This window comes from Thunnus thynnus, chromosome 5 (assembly GCF_963924715.1).
Source record: "Thunnus thynnus chromosome 5, fThuThy2.1, whole genome shotgun sequence".
NCBI lineage: Eukaryota > Metazoa > Chordata > Actinopteri > Scombriformes > Scombridae > Thunnus > Thunnus thynnus.
The window spans coordinates 33,228,443-33,249,882 of record NC_089521.1 but is presented as its reverse complement, the minus strand read 5'-3'; the positions used below and the strand labels follow the sequence as shown (position 1 = coordinate 33,249,882).

The window sequence follows — 21,440 nt, the reverse complement described above, 5'->3', positions numbered from 1 at the left end:
ATACAGCAGGTAGCCCTCCATCACTGTTTGAATAAATGGAGAAAAATGAATGAACAGATTCATTTCATTGCCACTATAATAATATCATAATGGCCAAACCAGTTGAATCTGGGTGAGATTGTCGGTCGAGTGCCCAGGATGCTATCCAGGTCGCCATAAACAGGAAATCTGTCCTTCTCATTGGCTGACGCACCGCTTTTTCTAATGACATCACACATCCTTTTATACTGCTGCTGCAGTTTCTTTATCTTCAGGTGTCATTGCTCTCTCTCCTCTCTCATCCTCTCTGAAAGTACCTGGACAGTGTCAGCATTTATGATTTTTTTTCCAGTTTACTTTTTATAACGTCGTCAGACCATATCGCAATTCCTTCTTCCTCCTCTCCACATGTGCTACAACCACTCATTTTTCCTTTTTCGTGTGTGTGAAAAGGCTCTTAAAGTCAGTAATCTACAGTATTACTACATGGATCAGAGCTGGTTACTGAACCATGATGATAAACAAATTATATTATTAACAAATATAGAAAATCACCAGAATGATCCTTTAAACATATGACTCACAGCTCATACGAGGCATCAGTTTGCCAACATCACACTTGCAGTCAACATCTGTCCTCTGATGATTCGCAGCAGAACAAAATTAGAACATTTAAACACCAGCATGTATTAACAAGTCTAAACGTCTCCCGAAGGTATTTTACTATAGAAACACTATAAATCTCTCCCTGCTGGTGATAAAACATAGTTTTTAACATTTTAACTGATTTTAAAAGCAAGCAGCTGCTGAACAGTTTAAAACGCGGGAGGTGCAGATAACACAAAGCACAAACATGAATTAAGGTGCTAAGCCTGAATGTTCAGTCTTGACTTCTTACCTAAAGGTCCACTTACTAGCTTTTTTCCCCCCAGAGCTTTCAAGGTTATGTGCAACTTTGCTAAATTGTCATGGAGATCACTCAGTTGTCATCACGTGACTCAAGTGTGGAACTTCGATCACATGATGACATAAACAAAAGCCTCGACATGAATTCTGGTCAAGCAGAGTGGCTGCGGAGCTGTCAGCTTTACAGGAATAACGACCTAAATAATGATGATGATAATTAATAATAACAGCGGTCCAACCGGCTGTACCTCTCGGTGCTCAGACAGGTATAATAAGCACAGAGTGGAAAATAATTTATCAGATCCATCCCGCTCTCCCTCTCTCTTTTTCTTTCCAACACTGTTTTTCACAAACTTTCTCTTTCTGTTTATTCAGAGCACAAACCTGCACAGCATGATCCAATACACAGAAAAAGACATCAGTGAAAGTAGTTTTCCCAGCTGACAGCAGGTCCCTGAACATATCCTGAAGCCATTTTCCCTCCAGTGTGGTTCCTGTTGTTCTTTTGACGTTTCCTACTTTCACAAAGTGAGAAGGTGAAAACAAAAACCTTCGTCACGAAATGAGAATTCAAACTCTGAACAGTGACGCTTCAGTTTTACAGGTTTTACATGTGTTTGTCTTTTCCCACTTTTAAACATCAGGCCATCGACGTGTTTTCACAAATGTTTGTCTCTTGCTAGCTGAGGATATATTTGTGAGTCTGCACAGGAGACGTAGTGAAAGCAGCGCGTTAGCAGAGCAGCAGCTTCGGTACAGGATGCGTTCAGGCACAGCATAGAGTGTAGGTCACCTGTGTTTTGGCAGCACTCAAACACACGAGCACAGCAGTTACATGCCTAAAATTAAACTTGAAATAGTCTTGAAGCATAAAAATATCCTTCGGGTCGCATTGATGCACATGTAGCACAAATTAAACATTAGCTGCTTCTGGTTAGTATCTAATTTTACAGAAGAGGAAATCATCTCATGTCACAGCTTGCGTGTTGCATATTAGGTGAAATGAGAACCTGGTCTGAACCATAACATTACTGAGACGTGCAGCGGGAGGAGCAGGTCCTGGTCCTGAAGTAAAAATCCTGTTCATTTTTCCTTTAGACAACATTAATGACTCTCAGGTGTCTTTCTTCTACAATTTGGATCAACATGAAACTCGTCTGGTTGAATCATCAGAACAAAAGATGAACAACTGTGTTATAAAATATCTGGTTCTTTAGTAAAAAGAAGCAACAAAGCTACAAGACCGTGGACATAAAATAAAGTAAATGATAATAACAATAATAATTAAAGCTGCAAGCAGCGTTGGTCGGGACCTCGCACTCTGGTCCGTCGGGATCAGATCATTTTGCTTTTTAAAAATGAACGATATTTATTACAAGTGTGGTATGCTTTTATTTTGAAAGATTGATTGACAGGATGAGAATTTTCTGCAGGGTGAGACATATCTGTCTTGTTCACACCTGTGTCTTCAAAATCCTGCAAGTTTTGGGCCCATTGGGAATATGATTTGTAGGTCTTGATGAGATTTGTAGGTTTGATCTCTCTACGACATTCCTACGGGCCGTGGCGGCCATTTTTGTTACATAGGTGGCGCTAGAGAGCACATTTTGGCACTTTAGGGGTTAATTTTTACATTTTATCAAATTTTTCACAAGACCTGATGTGTCTGCCAAATTTGGAGAGTTTTTGAGCATGTTTAAGGGGTCAAATTTAGGGTTTAAGTGGCGTAATAATAAAGAAACTACTGTTTTACAGTAGTCCTCTGCCTTTTGGGCTCGGTCCCTAATAATAATAATAAGAAACTTTATTTGTATAGTACTTTTCAAAACACAGTTACAAAGTTCTTTGCAGAACAAGATAAAATAGTTCACACAGTCAGGATATAAACAACAAAAATGTAATTAAAACAGAGAACACAAGACCTGATAAAAACAAAGTGTTTTATAAAAACAAGTGAAATAAAAGTGATAAAAAAATGAACAGAAACTTGACAAACAACAGATTTATTATAAAAAAGCCTTCCCGTAAAATTAAGTTTTGAGAAGTGATTTAAAAGAAGGCACTGAGGTTCCTCACAGCTGTGGGCTCTAACAGGAAGTTATCTTTTGTAACAAGGCAAGCTGTGAGAACAGTCAAGAGGGTCGGCTAACTCTGTTAGTTATAGCTCTAACTAGAGCAACTATAGGGTGCATTTCAGCAAGAAACAACCAATCACAGAGCTTAAAATTCTGTCACATGCGCCGCTAACGGTGAGCAGAAACTAAAGATTGTTGAGAAAACTGATTTTTACAGTCTGGAGATTAAATCAGTTTAATTTTAATTTGTTGACACATTTTGTTTACAACTTCAGCGACAAAGCGTTTTCAATTCATCACGTTCTGATTCGCGTCCACGGCTTCTATTTTAGTATTTTCAACCATCAAAAACAAAATGTGTTTTCTCAGAAACAAAGAAGAGGAAGAGTAATGTAAACTGGTGTCAGAAGGTAAACCTGTAGGATCGTCACATTATCCAGGAGAGTTTCTATATTCAGAGATTGTTTAAAGAAATATTTGAAATGTGAATACAGAATTAGGGGTGTACCCGAATACAAAAACATTATTCGGCAAAGCACAAATAGTGGGTTTTATACGAATGTTTCATACAAATATTTTAAAAATTATTTGTTGGGGGTGTTCCCCAGAGATAAAGCTGAACTACTGACACAAGCAAAGTGCTCCCAAGAGACTCTCCATAACCTGTTGTTCCTCTTCTCCTTTCCACAAAGTTAGGTTGTAAAAAATAGGCAATAAATGAAAAGTGCAAAGCAATAATAGCCTTTGAAGTTCCTCCCTACACATTACACAGTGTGCTGTCTCTGTGTTATGGGTGTATAAATAGGTAGAGGTCTGTCTGCAGTGAGTTTATGAATAAAGTTGTAGCTCAGTAATCAGCGCAGTCGTCTATGATCTGGGAGACTCCAGTTCAAGACGGCTAACTCTGACTGTGGGGACCTCCTTCATAAGGTAGTTTATTCATGAACACTTATTGTAACACTTTAATTTTCTAAAATTAAAAGTGTCATAAAAAAACAAAAACAGGATTTTTAAGTCTCTTTCCACTTTTATTCGAATACAAATACAGATATGAATAATTTTGCTGCCTTAACAAATACAGATACAAATACAAATACTGGGATTTCTGCACATCCCTATACAGAATGAGGAAAAACGCTGCAGGAACCAGCAGCCCCTCACACCTCTTAGCTCTATATGGCAGGCCTATTTGAAGACTTAAGTCTGTAATTAAATAGTGAAAACTGAGAGTTGTTAATCTGCCACTATTTGTCACATTTTTATGTGTTCTGTGATTGGACTTGATTGATTATGGTGTTGTGTTTGCTTGATTGATGCTATACGGCCAGATTTCTCCTCAGAGAGTTTGCTGTTGGTTTTAAAGTAAACGGTGTGTATTGATGTGTCTGTGGATTCTGCTTCATTTTATCATGTCTTTAAATCAGAGCAGGTGATCTGACTCAGAAACAGTAGTGAACCATCACTTTGGCTCATATTCTCTGAATCAAGAGCAACAACTGAGTGTCTGAAAGATGGGTTTCATCAGTTTCACTCATGAAGGTCAGACCTGTGGCCCCGCTTGGCCCCTTTCTGGCTCCATATTCTGCAAATGGACATTATGGGTCCTAAATGAAAGTCCATTATATGAAAATACTGGATTAGATGTCGGGTCAAGACGGAGAGTGTTTGTAGTGATGGAGCTGTCTCCCTCTGTTTAATGGAATTAAAACAAAATAAGCCTTGAAAACCAGCTGACAGTATCAGTGTTGGTATGACGCAATGGTGGTGACTCAGCTGAGCGTGCAAGAGTTCAACGCTCTCCAGAGTTCAAGTCTCTGAGGAAAATCCCTGCAGCTGATGGCAGAGAGAGAGAGTTCAAAGACTTCAAAGGCAAAAACGGACAAAAAAAGATATTTAATCTTTGGTTAATAGGATTAACAGGCCGAGGAAATTATTATTTAAAGACATTTTGATATTTCCTACATTGTGTTAGTGAACCATGAACGGGGGCAGTTCAGATAGGGAAGTTCCAAGAAAAAAAAAAAAGACTTGGTTCCATTTGGAGTGAAATTATGTAAATGTTCCTTTAATCTGTCACAGTTTCTCGCTGCCAATGAGGTCACTGACTCTGCTTCCTGGGAAGCTCTGCTGTCATCTGCCAGCTGGTCCGGTGCAGAACAGCACAGCTCGGCCTGGTGGAGGGAGCCTCCGTCACGTCAACCCGCCAGAGCTCATTACAGAAACAAAACCACGAGGACATGTGGTTGTAGCTACAGGACTTTTTTTAGCAGGAAACAAGCCACCATGCAGCTCTGGTCCAGCTGTTGCTAATTGATTATGAGCTTGATGGAGGCTCCGAGCAGCTTGTTTTCAACTGGAAAATGAAGAGAGGTGAGGCTCTGCTCAAGATTATCAGGATGTTGGAGATGTAACAATGGCTGTTTTTAGACGGAAACTATTGTTAACCTGACAAAAAAAGCTAATTAACCAATCACCATTTCAATCACAAATAAACATGTTATATCTTGTTTGTTTCTGTATCTTTGACAGCTACGTACGGCAACAGTCTTCTGTCACTGCTCAATAACTACTGTACTACTACATCAACAAAAAAAGTTTCTATAGTATTATCAGCATTTGAGAGATAACATCTCTAACGGTGTATTTCACCGCAGTCTATCCATCCACAAGGCTGTTCGTCTGTTCTGTATTGAACTACAACTCTTTGTCTCTGTTTCTAAGAGAACAATGAACAAAAAAGCCATTAAGACCATTCAAATAATCGGGGAATTACTTTGTAATAAAAATAAATAATATGTAAAATATATGTTGAAGTTTACATCTGCCTCATACAGATACGCCGTTTACACTCGTGCATGCGCAACGCAGATCGGGCAGTGACAAAACTCAACTCTAATGTTGTTTGTCCAAGTGGTGTTGCCGTACTTAGCTGTCCAAGATGGTGGACCTGCTTGCGCGTGTGTGGTGCAGATCAGGCAGTGACAGTTTCATCCAGTCAAAAACCAAAGTGTAAAATGACTATTTCTTAATCACAAGCACCAACTTCTTGAAGTGACTCAAGTCGAGTTGTTACAAACTTCTCATGTAACTCTCATCAAGCCAAAATATCAAACTATGCCTTTAATTAATTATAAGCACAATTTTTAAGTTTGAGAACATAATTTGTTTGTTTTTTCGTCCATCCATGAAACCTGCCAGACTCCATAATTCCTCTTTAAAACTAAGTAGTGTGTTTGAAACTCTCCCCGCCTGCTCCATCTATCAAACTCAACACCTGCAGTTTGTGCTGCAGACTTTCTGTTATTATGCCACATTCACATCATATAGGATCGATGGGAAAGATTCCCATGTTTACATCTTTCATTTTTTATTCACTTTCGAGAGCATTCATATCACAGGACAGGGTTGGCCAAGTGAGGGTTAAATATACCTGTGCATTAACAATATATCTCCTAAAACTTCAGGCACTTCTGTATAATACTACTTCCTATGGTGCAGGTGCTTTGCTGCTTGCTTTCACTTCTGTTTACATTCCTTTGCTGATATTCTTGTGTTTTTATCTGCTAGAAATTTTGAGCAGCAGCTCCTGGGTACATTTAAATCACTGAGACTGTAATTTATTTAGATAAAGTAGCCTCTTGCTATATTTTTAACACTTTTATGACATTCTCAGTACTACGAGGTCGCGCTACCAACAAGCACAAGCCTGAACAGCAGTGACTGGAAATGTGGTACTTAGCTAAAGCCAGTTAGTAGTGAGATGCCCCCCCACTTCACCACGGACGACTTCAACAAACTTCTACAGAAAATTGCAGTGCTTAAAATGAAAATCCACCGATTAGAGGTGAATGTGGAAGTGAATGGGCTTTGTGGGAGCGACACCACTTTACCATGGACTCAAAACAGTGAACGAGACGATGCAAACGGCTAATTAGCACCAATAAGAACACCAAGAAACAGGAGGGTCCACTACTGTTATGCAACCGTTTTCACAGGTTAAGCAGGACTTAAAGTCAGTGGAATGTTCCTTTAAAGTCAATACTGTTTCACCACACACACACACACACTTTTGCTTCATCATTGGCTGAAATATACAGACTTTATACACACTGCAATACCAGTTACCACCTGGTGGGGGCAGCAGAGAGCAAAGTCGACACACACAGAACTGGTTTTTTTTATCCTTTTCAATCTTTTTTTTTGGTGAGACCCACCAGGTACATGATGGGCGCCTCTAGAACTCATTTAAATGGTTAAAGTTTTAAAGAAAAAGTTTTCGGACCCCACTCCATGAGTGGGCTCTCGGTCTTGGGTCCCCACGAATATATAAAAACAGGACTAGACACACACACTCCTGCAGCTTCATGAGTCTTTCTCTTGAGAGTCGGGTGTAAAATTATTTGAGGAGGTGGATCTTCCTCAGGGGTCCGACTGCTGACGTCCCGGATGGCGTGGAGTCTAGAGAGCTCCACCACCTGCAGGTTAACACACACCTTAACCCCGCTGAAGGCTCAGGAGGAGATCACAGCATTTTCATCCATCTGTCCCCCAAACCTCACAGCATGCTGCAGGGAGATCTGCAGCTGTTGTCATGGAAACGGGCTTCACGGGCAGCAGTGATCCTGTATTTTGTCGCATCCATTAGTGCAGATCTCTGTGGGCCTCAGGTTAGCCACATCAAAAACATCTGGATCATCAAAACATGGAGATGACATCATCAGATGACATCATCAGATGACATCAACAGACGACAAGCAGTAGGTTACATCAGACAGGTACTTCCTCCTTTCGCTCATATCTGCTCCTTTCTTTCTCGAATTCTTTCTTCACTTTCTTCTCCACTTCTTCTCTTCCTCCTACTTTCTCCCTTCTTTTATCAGCTCCTTCTTTACTTTCCTTCTCTACCTCCTCATTTTCTCTTCTGCCTTTTCCTTCATCCCCTTCTTTCCTTAACTAACTCATCCTTTCCTTCTCAACCACCTCCATCTGTCTTCTACGTCCACACCCTCTCCTTCCCTCTTCCACCTGATTTTCCTCTAACGCCACCTTCCTTCCATCTATCTATGTATCTATCTATCTATCTATCTATAGCACTGCACAAAAGTTCTTCTCCATAATGCAGCAGCATCATGGAGGCGTCTGATCATCTGCAGCATGACAACGAGCCCAAACATCCAACCAGAGTCATAAAGATCTATCTTCATCAACAAGAAGATCAAGGAGTCCTGCAACAGATGGTCTCTGATCTCAACATCATGGAGTCAGTCTGGGATTAACATGAAGAGACAGAAGCAGCTGAGACGCCGAAATCCACAGAAGAAGAACTGTGGCAACTTCTCAAAGATGCAGGAACAACCAACCTTTTAAAGACAAAGCTGCTCACAGCAGATAAAGCTGATAGCATATATGTAAAGTAAATATATATATATATACTGGTAATGGTGTTCATCTCTCCAGAAGAGTTCAAAGACTGTAGAATCAATGCCAAGGCTGAGGAACAGCATTCTTCATAAAGATATTCCCTCAGGTTTTGTTTTGATGATGGTGGTGGAGAGCGCTGTCTACCACGTCAGTCCTAAAGCTCTCATAGGTGTTCAGTATCGACTAATCAATTAATCAACTAATCGTTGCAGCTGTAATTTATATATAATTACATTTTAAAGTATATCTATATAGATTAGACATTCAAAACTGGGCTACTTTTATGGCAATTGGCTACTTTTAGACAGGAGATAAAGAGGGAGAGGACAGACAGTTAGCGGCAACCTCTGGGGCTGTAACATGAAGCCAATAACTGCAGTTCCTTGAACGGCCACTTGAGGCTCCAAAAGCGAGTCAATCCCCATAGACCCCCATGTTAAAATGTCCAACTTTACAGCAGAAATAAACATGTTTACAGCCTGGTACAAAAAACAGTTTTGGTCTCTGTAGCTAATTTCCTCTTTCATGACAACTGTACGGGGGGTGAACTTTTTTTATAATTCACCCGTTTAAATTTTATTAAGCCATAAAGTTATGCATAATGAAGGACATGGCTGCTTTGAGTGACAGGTACGCCAGCCGCTAGGTGGCTTGTTTCAGTCATTCGGCCCGATTGATTGGCTGGGAGTTAGGCAGCGTCACGTACTGCCAAGATGGCGACGGCCGGAGCGGCTCGCTTTGAGCTTCAAAACCGCTCTTCAGAAACCAACGAGTGACGTCACGGTAACTACGTCCATATTTTTATACAGTCTATGGCTGTACAGTAGTACTGAAGGTACCACAGCTGCCTTTAACTGTTAAACTGTCATGAAGCTTAATATTACGACACCAGTTTTTACACCAGGAGTTTAATTACAAATAACAAAAAAATCAGCTTATTGCATTGTCTTCTGTTGGGTTGAGATTTCATGTCTTATCATTTAATCAAGATAACCATATATTCAATTAACTGAATGAATGAAATCTACCCATCAGAACCTACTGTAATCAGCTGTCAGCTCTAATCAATACATCCTCTGTGATCAATGTGACCGTTTCCTCTGTGAACTGTGCAGTCTGTGGTTCCTGCAGCAGCTGAGAGGCTTCATACCATCAGATCTCACTCCTGTTGATATAAATATATATCCAGGCTGCTAATGAAGCCATTTCTATGTGCTACAGTGTGTGTGTGTGTGTGTGTGTGTGTGTGTGTGTGTGTGTGTGTGTGTGTGTGCAGACAGCAGAAATGAAAGCTCATTGATCCCACAGAGGAGCCTCAGCTGCTCTCTGTGCAGCGTCTCGTTATTAATCTGAAGCTTTTAAGCCTCAATCGCAGCCATTCTTCATGATTACTGTTGCCGCTGCCATTTACACACAGATTACAGCAGTGTGTCGCGGGGCAGGTAAATATGTAAGTATTACAGCTGCAAGGTTATAAACCAGCTTTACGGTGATGAAGAGGACCAGAGAGCGTGACAGGCAGGAGATGAAAAATCAAGTTTTATTATATGTTCAGTCATGTTTCTCTGTGTTTTTATCCTGTAAATTGAGGTGACAGCAGAGAAACGTGTGTTTCCCGTTATAAACAACTAATCCAGCAGAGATGTTGTTTGGAAGAGGAAACATGAGCCGCAACATGATGCTCATTAGAGTTCAGACATATAGTCGATACAGTGATACATCCTGAACAACGCTGCACACATCCTGCTTTCTGGACATAAAAGAAGAAGTAGAAGAAGAAATACATTTTTCACATTTCTTTCCTCACAAAAACAGCACCTGTAAATTCATCTTTCATCAAACACGTTTCACATTTTATCACACGTGGCACGCTACTTCTGCTACTTCACATGTTCAAGTCACAAAGGCACATGTGGTTTTTTTATGGAGTCTCCTGACATATCATAGTTGGATTTACTGAGTGACTTCTTTATGAAAAACAATGTAAGTTTGGTGAACAGATACACCAGATGCTCCTCTATTTTAACATGTTTTTAAAAATTAATTGACAAAAAGAAACTTGGATAAGAAACTCTATCTTTACAGTCAGATCAGGTCTCTAATACCCCTACTGTCAGCTTCCTGTTTGGTCTCTTCCTACCACAGATGTTAATGAATCAATAGCCAAACTCTACAGGATTAAACCTTCTCCCTGGACTCATCACTGCAATCTAAATCATTATATTTCCATAATTTTACAGCACTTATTGGCATTAAGCTGTTCTATCAGTTGCATAATTGCTTCCTACTTTCTTCATTTCACACTAAATAGCTAAGACATTAACCCTAACAGAGTCAGCAAAGTGAGCTGCCTTTAATAATAACCATCCTTTAAACCTGCAGCAGAAACAAGTAGTGAACAACAACTCTGTCATATCATCATCTTTAAGTTGATATGTTGAACTTGTTAGCAAATAGTTGTTTATTTCCACATCCAGCAGTTACGGAGCAACATGATCCTTCCATTGATAATGTCAATAATAACATGTGAGGTTCCTCAGGGTTCTATTCTTGGTCCTTCATAGTTTCAATCTGGTTAAAGCTGCTTGAAATTAAGTTTTTTGTCCACTTGTTTTCAGCAGAATAGTCTGTAAAAACTACTTCTGTCATATTATCAGCTTACTAAGTACTCGTGGCTAATATGTTAGCAAACAGTTGCTTATTTCCACATCCAGCAGTTACGGAGCAACATTATCATTCATGTGGAGTCGTGTTTCTGTCCACCTGGTGAATGTGAGTCCAATATTCACTCTCTTTTAACTGTGTTTTTACTCTCTACCAACTCCTGAGGGAAATATCTGGCTCTTTAGCTGCTAAATGCTCCACTATGTTCACCAGCTAGTCTACAGCTAACTGTGAGCAGGTAGTGTTCAGCGGCTTTTTACAGCTTTTTCTCTGAAAATGACGCTATGAGAGCGTCTGTAGGTTCATCACTACGAGCCATGACCAACACATTACACACTGACAGATCAGACTGTGTTATTCTTAAAAAATATTGATTATAGCTGCTTTATCTTTTCTGTACATTTACTAAAATGTGGAATAAAATAAATAATTAATCTGTTATTCCTCTTTTCAAATCTGTGTACATTTAGGGCTGCGTCTAACAATTATTTTCATGTTAACTGATTAGTTGTTTGGTCCATAAAATGTCATAAAATGGTGAAAATAAATGTTTCCTAAAGTCCAAGATGACGTCTTCAAATGTCTTGTTTTGTTCACAACTCAAAGATATTCAGTGTACTGTCAAAGAGGACTGAAGAACCAGAAAATATTCACATTTAAGAAGCTGGAATCAGAGAATTTGGACATTTTTTGTTTAAAAAATGACTCAAAAACGACCAATCAATTATCAGAATAGTTGGTGATTTAGCGAATTGTTGCAGCTCTACTTTTTCTTGCTATTTTCCGCCAAATGCTTGTAGTCACTCTGAGTCAGGCCCACAGCTGGTGATGTTTTTCATTTCTATGATGTTTTTCATTTCTGTAAAAATGAGTAATACGGAACCTGACACACACACACACACACACACACACACACACACACACACACACACACGCACCACTGGTCTCCGACATACATGAAACCGCTCAACACGTCTCTTACAATCTAATTAATGTCGAAGCTCGTGTGGGTGCGATAACATTTTAATCAGCCGGGTCTGATTACTCACAGTGACCGGCGAGGAGAACACAGCGTCAACTTCTGCTGTAATTACATCAAGAGTCAATTATACCAGATCTCATCAACACACGAGCATCAGTGTAATGACCAGAGCAGCTTCAAAACCGCAGTGTCCTGAGTGGCCGTTCATCCTCACACTCAACACATTTTATCTTTTCATTCATCTCACTTCATTTTCTAAGATTCTCTCGCTCGAACTTCAGTTTACAGGCCGTATCTGCTCGACGTTTTTTTCCTTACCTGACTCTCTGGAGATCTGGACGAAGGCCTCCACGCCGCTCTCGCCGTAGTTTCCCTCCGAGGCGAGCGTGGAGACGTAGTTCCAGCCCATCGCCGTGACGATGTCCAGCATGGCCTGAGCCTGGTAGGAGTCCGGAGGAACCACGCGGGAGAAGAAGTCGTAGCGTGCGTTGTCGCTGAGCTCCGGAGCCGTCGAGGCGTAGCTGATCTGAGGAATCTGTGGGAGACACATGGGGGGGGGTTTAACCGTTAGCTTCAAACCTCTGAACAGCATCATCGACGTACTTTAAGGCATTTAGATGATAACAGAAGATTAACAGTGATTTAACAGCACAGCACTGCAGAGTCTCGGCGAGTTTAAACCATGTCTACTTTGCTTCTGTCACTGTTAAGCTGCCGTCAGTGAAACTCAACACGTTTCCCTTTAAAAGCCTTCCAGGAAATAGAGACACTATACGTCCTCTGATTCACTGGAAGGCTTTTAATGTGAAGCATCAGTGCAGGAGATGTTTAGTTATACTGTCAGTGGTTTAAAAGAGATCGAAAAAACGGCAAAGTAGAACTACGACTGGAGATAATCAGTGACTGACAACAGTGTTAAACAGGGAAAGATGATGTTGTACTGATGTAATTAGTGCTGTGGAAAAAGGACATTATCAACTTTATCAAGACACGAGGTAAATATAGAGCATGTGATGAGTTTATAGTAGCAAATTAATATAAGAGCAGAACAGAAAACAGTCAGGCTTTTTATTAAATATGAGAAAATAAACAGAAATAAAGAGTATATCAGTATTTAACCATGACACCATGTTCCTTGAGCCTTAAACATATAGTTTAATATTATTATTATTTCATAATTATTATTATTAGATGCTAAGAAAACAAATGACATGTTGTCAGTGAATGTTTTGCAGATGTTGATTAAATCAAATTGAATCTAGTTGCTATTATGTTCCTTTCAAAACATATTTCATTTAGCAGATAAGTATCACATTAAAGTCATTTTGAGGACAGAAGGAAGAAAGCTGCACACAAATCAGAAGACTTTTTTAGAACTTTTACATCATTTCATTTACATTTATTTCCTCTGAGGCAAGTTGACTGTATGAGGTCTCACACATCAGACTGCTAACTGGAGACAGGAAGGTAAAAAACAAGCTTTCAGCTAAATTTTTTAAAATGTCGTTTGGTGTCGCCTCCAAAGATCCTGCAGTATTAAACAGATCAAATTTGAACCTTTAATCTTGACCTTCCTCCTGCTGTTGTTCAGTTTCTTGTCAGATTGGAGTTAGTGAGCTCTGCGGTGTGAATTAGAGAGGCGGAGCGGGTCATAGATCCTGCAGCAGACAGTCCGACAGGCCCGGCGGTGCTGGATAATGATCCTTTAGAGAAGGATTGAAGGGCTGATTGATTTCACTTCAGTCAGAGGCCGGCGTGTTGGGCCGAGCGCCGCCGGACGCCTCATCAGGATTCATAGAGGAGGAGGAGGAGGAGGAGGAGGAGGAGGAAGGAGAGAGACGGACGGCCGGGGGGGCCTGACAGCAATACAAATGTCACTCAGCTCGACCGGCTCCGTGACAGACTGCAAATTAAAGGCCTGGTACTGTAAATACAAACCTGTTTGAGAGCCGACACTATCAGGACGCTGCAGGTTTAACCGTCAGAGAACAGCTGAACTAAACACAAAGACGCCTTAAAGAGTCTGCAGCTTCTCTGAGGTTTCACAGTTTAGACACTTGAAACGTTTCCTCAACCGTTGACCTGCTGGAGTTACTTTTTACTTTGGAAACTCGACATGAGATAAATATGACTGCAGCCTAGTTTCAGCCCAAGGGCACGATCATTTTATGTATTATTATTTATTATCTAAAACATTTTATGATCATTTATTCAACACTGAGAGAAGCATTATGAAATACCTGGAACTGTGAAATGTTTCACTGTAAATCTGCGATCGATTAATCGTTTTGGTTGTAAGAACAGAGATCAGAACAATAGTGAAAAGTGTCTGTTACTATTTGTGTCCGAGGTGACGTCTTCACATGTCTTATTTTGTCTGGTCAACAGTCTAAAATCCAAAGATATTGTTAAAAATATATATTATTCAATTAAATTTGTTGCTGATTCATTTTCTGTCAACCGACTAATCGATTAATCGACTTATTGAATCAAAATCCTGCTGTTTCATGATGTCAGTCGCCCAAAAAACGACCTACAGTTAGTTTGAGTGACAGCTGCCGTCTGGTGGATTTAACCCAACAGTGGACGTTGCCACGGGAGACGCTGTTCATTTCCTGTTTACAACCGCGAGCGTTAACTACGATCGTCCCCTAACCTTTACCCTGTGGTTATTATTGTTGCCATGACGATGGAGGTGGCCTAACTTTAAGGAAGTAGTAACTTTAACCTTAACAAAGTGATTATTTTAACCAAAACCATCATCTTTACTAAACCTGACCATCATCAAACATCATTATTGATTAACAGTGACGTGTGACAGACAGATGATGTCGCCCTGCTGATCGTTCTGGAGTCACATGATCAAACCACGTATCTGCTCCGTTTAATTGGGAGCGCTTGTTGTCATGGATACAAGTGGATGATGCATGGTAAGTGCGATGGCCTTCTTGTGAGGAAGGAGGACGTTCGGCTGATCCTGGCCGCCGTGGACGGATGTTTTAAGAAGAACGGCGGAAATGTCTTTGTGATTTTCTTCAGGCTGCAGCTGACTGAAAGCTTTTCATGGGGAACAGAAGAAAAACAGATCAATCAACATGTTTTTTCCTCCTTTTATTTACAAGGTTCAGTCAGACTCTTTGTACCTGAATGTATCTGAACGTCCACACTGAGAGTTCAGGTGAAAAGCCTGCTGTCTCTTCCTCTTCCTGGCTGCATCTCACTGTCTCCTCCATGTCTCACAAACAACTCTGTCTTTTCTTTGTCTTTTTTTTAATCTCGATACCAAGAATTGTACAAACAGGGAGAACTGGGCACACTATATACACCACGATCTCCTTCTTTCCATCATTTACCCTGAGTTCAGGAATCTCTAGATGCAGCTGAGGGAACAGGCAGTTTCCACTATGGTGGCTCAGGACTGCATCGCTGCTTTTGATTTTTTTTTTGCGGATGATTTAGTTTCGCCGTCTTCATGAAGCCATGAACTCCGGCGTGCAGCTGAGCGTGAAGCGAGGTGAGTGTTAGTCGGTCTCTTCTCTTCTTCAGGTTTGGAGTGAACTGCTGCTCAAAGTATCTCCAGGATGTGATACCATATTAAATGTGAACACAAACCTGACGTATTCCTTTAACCAGCAAAGCATCACAACAGATAAAAACAACATTATGACTCGAGTTCGGCTGTTTAAACGAGGTTTGTGGGTGAGAAAATCAACATTATTAAATTATAGCAGTAATAATAATAACAGTGATTTGGTTTGTTAAATGAGCGGCTTGAAGCCACAACTGGAGGACATTTAATAAGCAGCTTAATTGGATCCTGCTGATCAGCTGTTTGCACGCTCACATCTCCATCCTCAAAGTGCTGCAACCAGCTTGAAAACAGCACAGCGGCGAAGTGACGCTGAGAGCCTTTACATGGAAGATTTGATCAAAAACAAAAAAACTCATTTGGGGGCTTTTATTTTTTACTGCTGCTAACACTGCTTGTGATTGGTCAAGAGAGACGGAGTGAAAATGGCTGCTAGCATTCACAAAAACAGTTCAGAGTTGATGGAGCTTTAGTTACTTTTCAGATGAAGATTTGACACAATGGATAATATAACAAGCTTTTAAAATACAACACATTGTTAAAGATGAAACCAGTGGTTTCCAACCTTTTTGTCTTTTGACGTCTTACAAAAAGCAGTGTGTAGTCGGGGTCACATTTCACATGTCTATGAGTTGTTAACAGCTCCACCAAATAGTGATTTTTCCCTCTAAACTTCTCACATGCTTTCATTTCAATAAATGTTCAAATGATCCAATATTTCAGCAAAAATCAAAGATTAGAGAAAAAGTCCAAAAACTGAAAACAGATTTGTGTATCAGAACTTTGTTTTTTCTTCTTTCCTCTCCCATTAATCATCTCACCACCCCTCAGATTTATCTGCTGACCCTTTGGAGGGGCCCGACCCCTAGGTTGGGAACCACTGGACTAAACTACCTAACTGTATATAAAGTAGTGTAAACTAGCTCCACCTCCAGCAGCTACAACAGTAACATGCTGCTCTAACACTGATGCTTCACTATTAATAATCTAATGATGTCATATATAATAATATATCAGTCAGAGGGACCAAACCACTACTTTTACTGCAATACTTTAACTACATCAAGCTCATAATACTTATGTACTTTTACTGCAATACTTTAACTACATCAAGCTCATAATACTTATGTACTTTTACTGCAATACTTTAACTACATCAAGCTCATAATACTTATGTACTTTTACTTCAATACTTTAACTACATCAAGCTCATAATACTTATGTACTTTTACTTCAATACTTTAACTACATCAAGCTCATAATACTTATGTACTTTTACTGCAATACTTTAACTACATCAAGCTCATAATACTTATGTACTTTTACTGCAATACTTTAACTACATCAAGCTCATAATACTTATGTACTTTTACTGCAATACTTTAACTACATCAAGCTCATAATACTTATGTACTTTTACTGCAATACTTTAACTACATCAAGCTCATAATACTTATGTACTTTTACTGCAATACTTTAACTACATACTTTTCAGATCAGAAAACCATCATACTGTAGGTTTTATTTTGAAAAGCAATGACAAGCAACCTATTTATCATTTAGTTGGGAACTTTGTCTGAGTTGTCAGGTCTGATAACAAGCTGAAGGTCTGAAGCTGCAGTTCTGCTTCTGCAAAGATTTACATAAATATACTTTGAAAACCCACCTAGAAGGGTGTTCTGGGTGAATGACACTATATATTTGGATATATTCCCTTCACATTCTGCCTTTATTCAACTACAGGTGAATGTTGCTATTCCCTCCATCACTTCTTCTTCCCTGACCTCCTCCCCATCACCACCATGACCTCTTTGAAATCCAGGGAGACTCGACCATCAACCACCGTTCTGACTCCACTCCACCACCCCCGGCATCCTGTCCCATCTCACTCCCGCTCTCTCTTCACTTTATTAAGATGCTTCACATCGATGGAGTCTAATCAAAATCTTCCCGTGTCGCTACTCTCAGATCTTATCATAAACTTCAAATGATCTCTGCTTACTGAACTGTAGCTCGCAGGAGAGCCGACACGCACGCCTCCCAAATCTCAACCACGCTTCCTGCCAAACTGTGTGTGGAGCGAGCTGATTGAGATATCCTGAAATGCTAATTGATTCAGGTAGCAACGACTTTCCTCTGGAGCAACCTACTAGTGATAAAGATCTAATAGCAGTCATGTCATTTTATCCATCCAAGTTTCCCCCCCGCAGATGTCTTCATACACATTTGACTGCTGGACTGTTTGTGTTTATTTGTACCGACTGTAGAGATGTCGGTGATCTCAAAAACTCACCAGGAACTTTTTTATCAATTTCCTCCAGTCTCTCTCCCATCACTCATGTCTCTGAAGATTTATGAAGTTAATTTATAAAGCTGCAGGAAGTGAAGTTGAGCCATCTTCAACTTGTGCTGACACGTCTGTGCCTCAGTTTGTGACACTATATGTGTCCACTCGTCTTTCCACTGACTTTAAATGCAATCATGTCACATCTGTGTTGTGTTTTGTAAGATTAAACATCTGTAGTAAAAGACTGAAGGTGTATACAGACAGATTTTTGTCTATAATTGAGTCCTTAAAGTCTTATTGTCTCAAATCCAGTGAGGCAATTATTATAACGAATCGATTAATATTGGAAATGGGTTGAATTAATCTGCTCAGTCAGAGTTCTCCACTTGTTTTTATTGAGTAAAAGCTTCCCAGGATCAGATGAGGGACAAACAGAGGCCTGGCAGGTGAGCTGCTGATAGATTGCATACTGACAGCGCTCATTACCCTCAACACCGGACCTTTACCTGAGACCAGGCGAGACCAGGCGAGGCAGATCAGACCCGGGCCTCCACACTGAAGACAGATTTATGCGTGCGGACATCTTAACACGCCTTCACATCGGAGGACACGCTCCTCGCCTGTTTTTCTGCCGTCTCACGGTGTTTTCGGTGACAGTGATTGATGCTCGTCATCCTGCGACAGCTTCGAGCTTTCTGCCCGGCTGAGCGACGAAAGAAGAAATCCATCTGACATGACAGCACACGTCCATCACCGTTCACTCCGCGCTCTGATTTTCTTATTTAAAGCAAAGCTCTATTTACTGTCATCTGTCTCTTTTCTGGACAATAAACCGTTTCACCCTCGAGGTAAAATCCTACATGACCCGTGCTGTCGCTGCTCTGTTTCTCTTACTGTCTCTGCAGCAACAACTAAATAGAAATCACAGAAAGGTCAGAACGACTCGCTGCCTCGCTGAAACAGTCTCTGCTGGAAGAAACAATCAGAAAATTGATTTCCTTTTTTTAATTAAACGCTTAAAGTGACTATAATCGATATTTCTAACATAACAAGGACAGTGTTTAATGTGTCGGCTCGTAGTGATGAACCTTAAGCACCGACTATTTCAATCGATTCATCATTTTGAGTCGTTTTTTTTAAGAAACAATGTCCAAATTCTCTGATTCCAGCTTCTTCTGTGAATATTTTCTGGTGTCTTTAGTCTTTTATGACAGTAAACTGAATATTGTTCTGTTGTTTGGCACAAAACAAGACATTTTAGGTTTATTTTTGGGGATTTGGGAAATTTTCTGACATTTTATGGATGAAAGGGCTAATCGATTAATTGAGAAAATAATGAAAATAATGGTTAGCTGCAGCCCTGAGTGTAATGTATAATAATAATAGTAACACTTTGATTATTGAAATGTTCTGTTAGTGGTTGATATTTTGATTCAGAAGAAGGAAATATATGTATAAATTGTAATAAGGAGGGAGTATTCCTGATGTGATTTGGGATTTTATTCCACATTTGAAGAAGTGTGAAGTTCTTCATTCTGTATTCTCATTTCAAATATTTCTTTATTGATCTCCTCGATGTTACTGAACTCAGAAACTATCCTGGATGATATAACGATGCTCCAGGTTTATATTCTGACACCAGTTTACATTATTTACACTTCGTTTTGATTTTGGTGGACGGTTAAGAATACTACAGTACCCATGAGCCTCTGCTGCTGTTGCTATGGAGATGGAACCATGGCTTGAATCAGAGCTTAATTAATTCAAAATGCTTCATCACTGAAGTTGTAAACAAAACGTGTCGCCATGGTTACGGAATTCGTGAACTGATTTAATCTGCAGATCGTGATCTTTAGCTTCTGCTCGCCGTTAGCGGCGCATGTGACTGAAATTTTAAGCTCTGTGATTGGCTGTTTCTTGCTGAAATGCACCTTGGGAGTCGTAGTTACCAGATCTTTTCTAATGCAGTTGTTCATCTTTTGTTCTGATGATTCACTGAGGGAGACTCATGTTGATCCAAACTGTAGAAGACAGAACTGAGTCACTGATGTTGTCTACAGGAAAAATTAACAGGATTTTTACTTCGGGAACCAGAGGAGCCCGAAATATCTGCTTCAACTTCACAACTCTATACAGTATGAACACATATTTCACTCAAGCTGGAACATTTTCAACTCGTGCGGACACTTAATCAATTAGCTCCACCTGGGAGGCAAACAACAATTTTTCATTTTATTCTTTCATTTATTTCTTTCATGCAGTTTCAAAGCCTTCTGGGAGAAATACAGAATCCTTTCATCATGTTTAAATGTTATAATGTTTTTATCTAGAAACAATAAAATATAAAGATATTTAGTCTACAAACTCCTCCATTAAAACTCTCGTTAAAACCCACAAATTCCCTGACAAAACCAAAGACATGATGTCGGTGGTCTACAGCTCTGTACGGTGGTGTTTCACATAGTTCCTGCAGAAGAAAGAGCCATGAAGAAACTCTCCATTCAACAGCTGAGCTCAATAAGAGAAAAGTCTGAACTTCTTCACAGTGGAGGATCTTTAAAGGAAATCAGATCCTCCCAGGTGTTTGATATGAAACCCGTCATGAGAGAACAAGAGTGTGAAAACTCTTGTGTAACGCTGCCTGACGTTAACCCAGGTCACATGTCTCTGATGTGTTTTTGAAGCTCAGAAGAGGAAAGAAGTTGAACCAAAGTTCAGTGTGTGATTAGAAAGAAGCTGAAAGAAGAACTGATCCACTGTCAGCAGCAGAAGAGAAGAATAAACTCCTGTTTGTTTTATATTTGCTTCTGAAGCGACTCACAGCGAGCTGAGAGACTTCAGACGTCTGAACTGTTACAGACGAAACGCAGAAACTCAAATATCTGAAGCTAAGAAACGTCACACAGACACTGGGGAGATGATTTCACTTAGTTCAAGTATGAGCAGCAACACAAACTCAGAAAAAAAACTTATTCTGATGATCAAAATAATGAAAAACACCACATAAAAAAGTTCAACTCCCACAGCCGTTATGCTTTGGTAGATATCTTGCAAAAACCACAAATTCATATCATATCATGTGCTGAGATATAAATCACTAACTAGCTTGGAGGAATGCACTCGGCAAAGCAAGTTAGCAGTGTTTCTAAAATCACGTCCACCTTAAGTCGGCTAAATTCGTAAACGCATCGTCCTCCATCCAGACCAAAACCCTCCATGGATCAAAAGATCATAATAGAAAGAGTCATAATTGACATTGTTTGCAGTTTGACGTGTCCTGTCAACAGTTTTACAGACATCTCTAGTGCAATGGTGGTCTATGAGGGAAAATGCTTTTTGGGCTGCAGGGGGATTCGCTGCAATACTGCAAGTGACCACTGGGACAAAATGGCTGCAAGGCTGAGCGACAGAGTCCTATCCAGCTGTTATAATACATCCATGCAATGAAGCCGCTGCGAACAAGTTAGCCCATTTGCAGACGCACAGTACTACATAACACACCCACTTTGCAGAGCCACCATCTTGCATTGGTTAGGT

The 21,440-nt window shown here is 40.1% G+C and overlaps 1 protein-coding gene across 3 annotated transcripts in view; it reads right to left on the bottom strand.

The window, feature by feature from the left end:
- LOC137183662 (metabotropic glutamate receptor 8-like) overlaps positions 1-21,440 on the bottom strand; it is a 160,702-nt gene that overhangs the window by 89,290 nt on the left and 49,972 nt on the right. For all 3 annotated transcript variants that reach the window (XM_067590855.1, XM_067590856.1, XM_067590857.1), the window contains one exon: positions 12,346-12,562. In XM_067590855.1, coding sequence (XP_067446956.1) covers positions 12,346-12,562 — 217 coding nt within the window. The remainder of the gene's footprint in view (positions 1-12,345; positions 12,563-21,440) is intronic.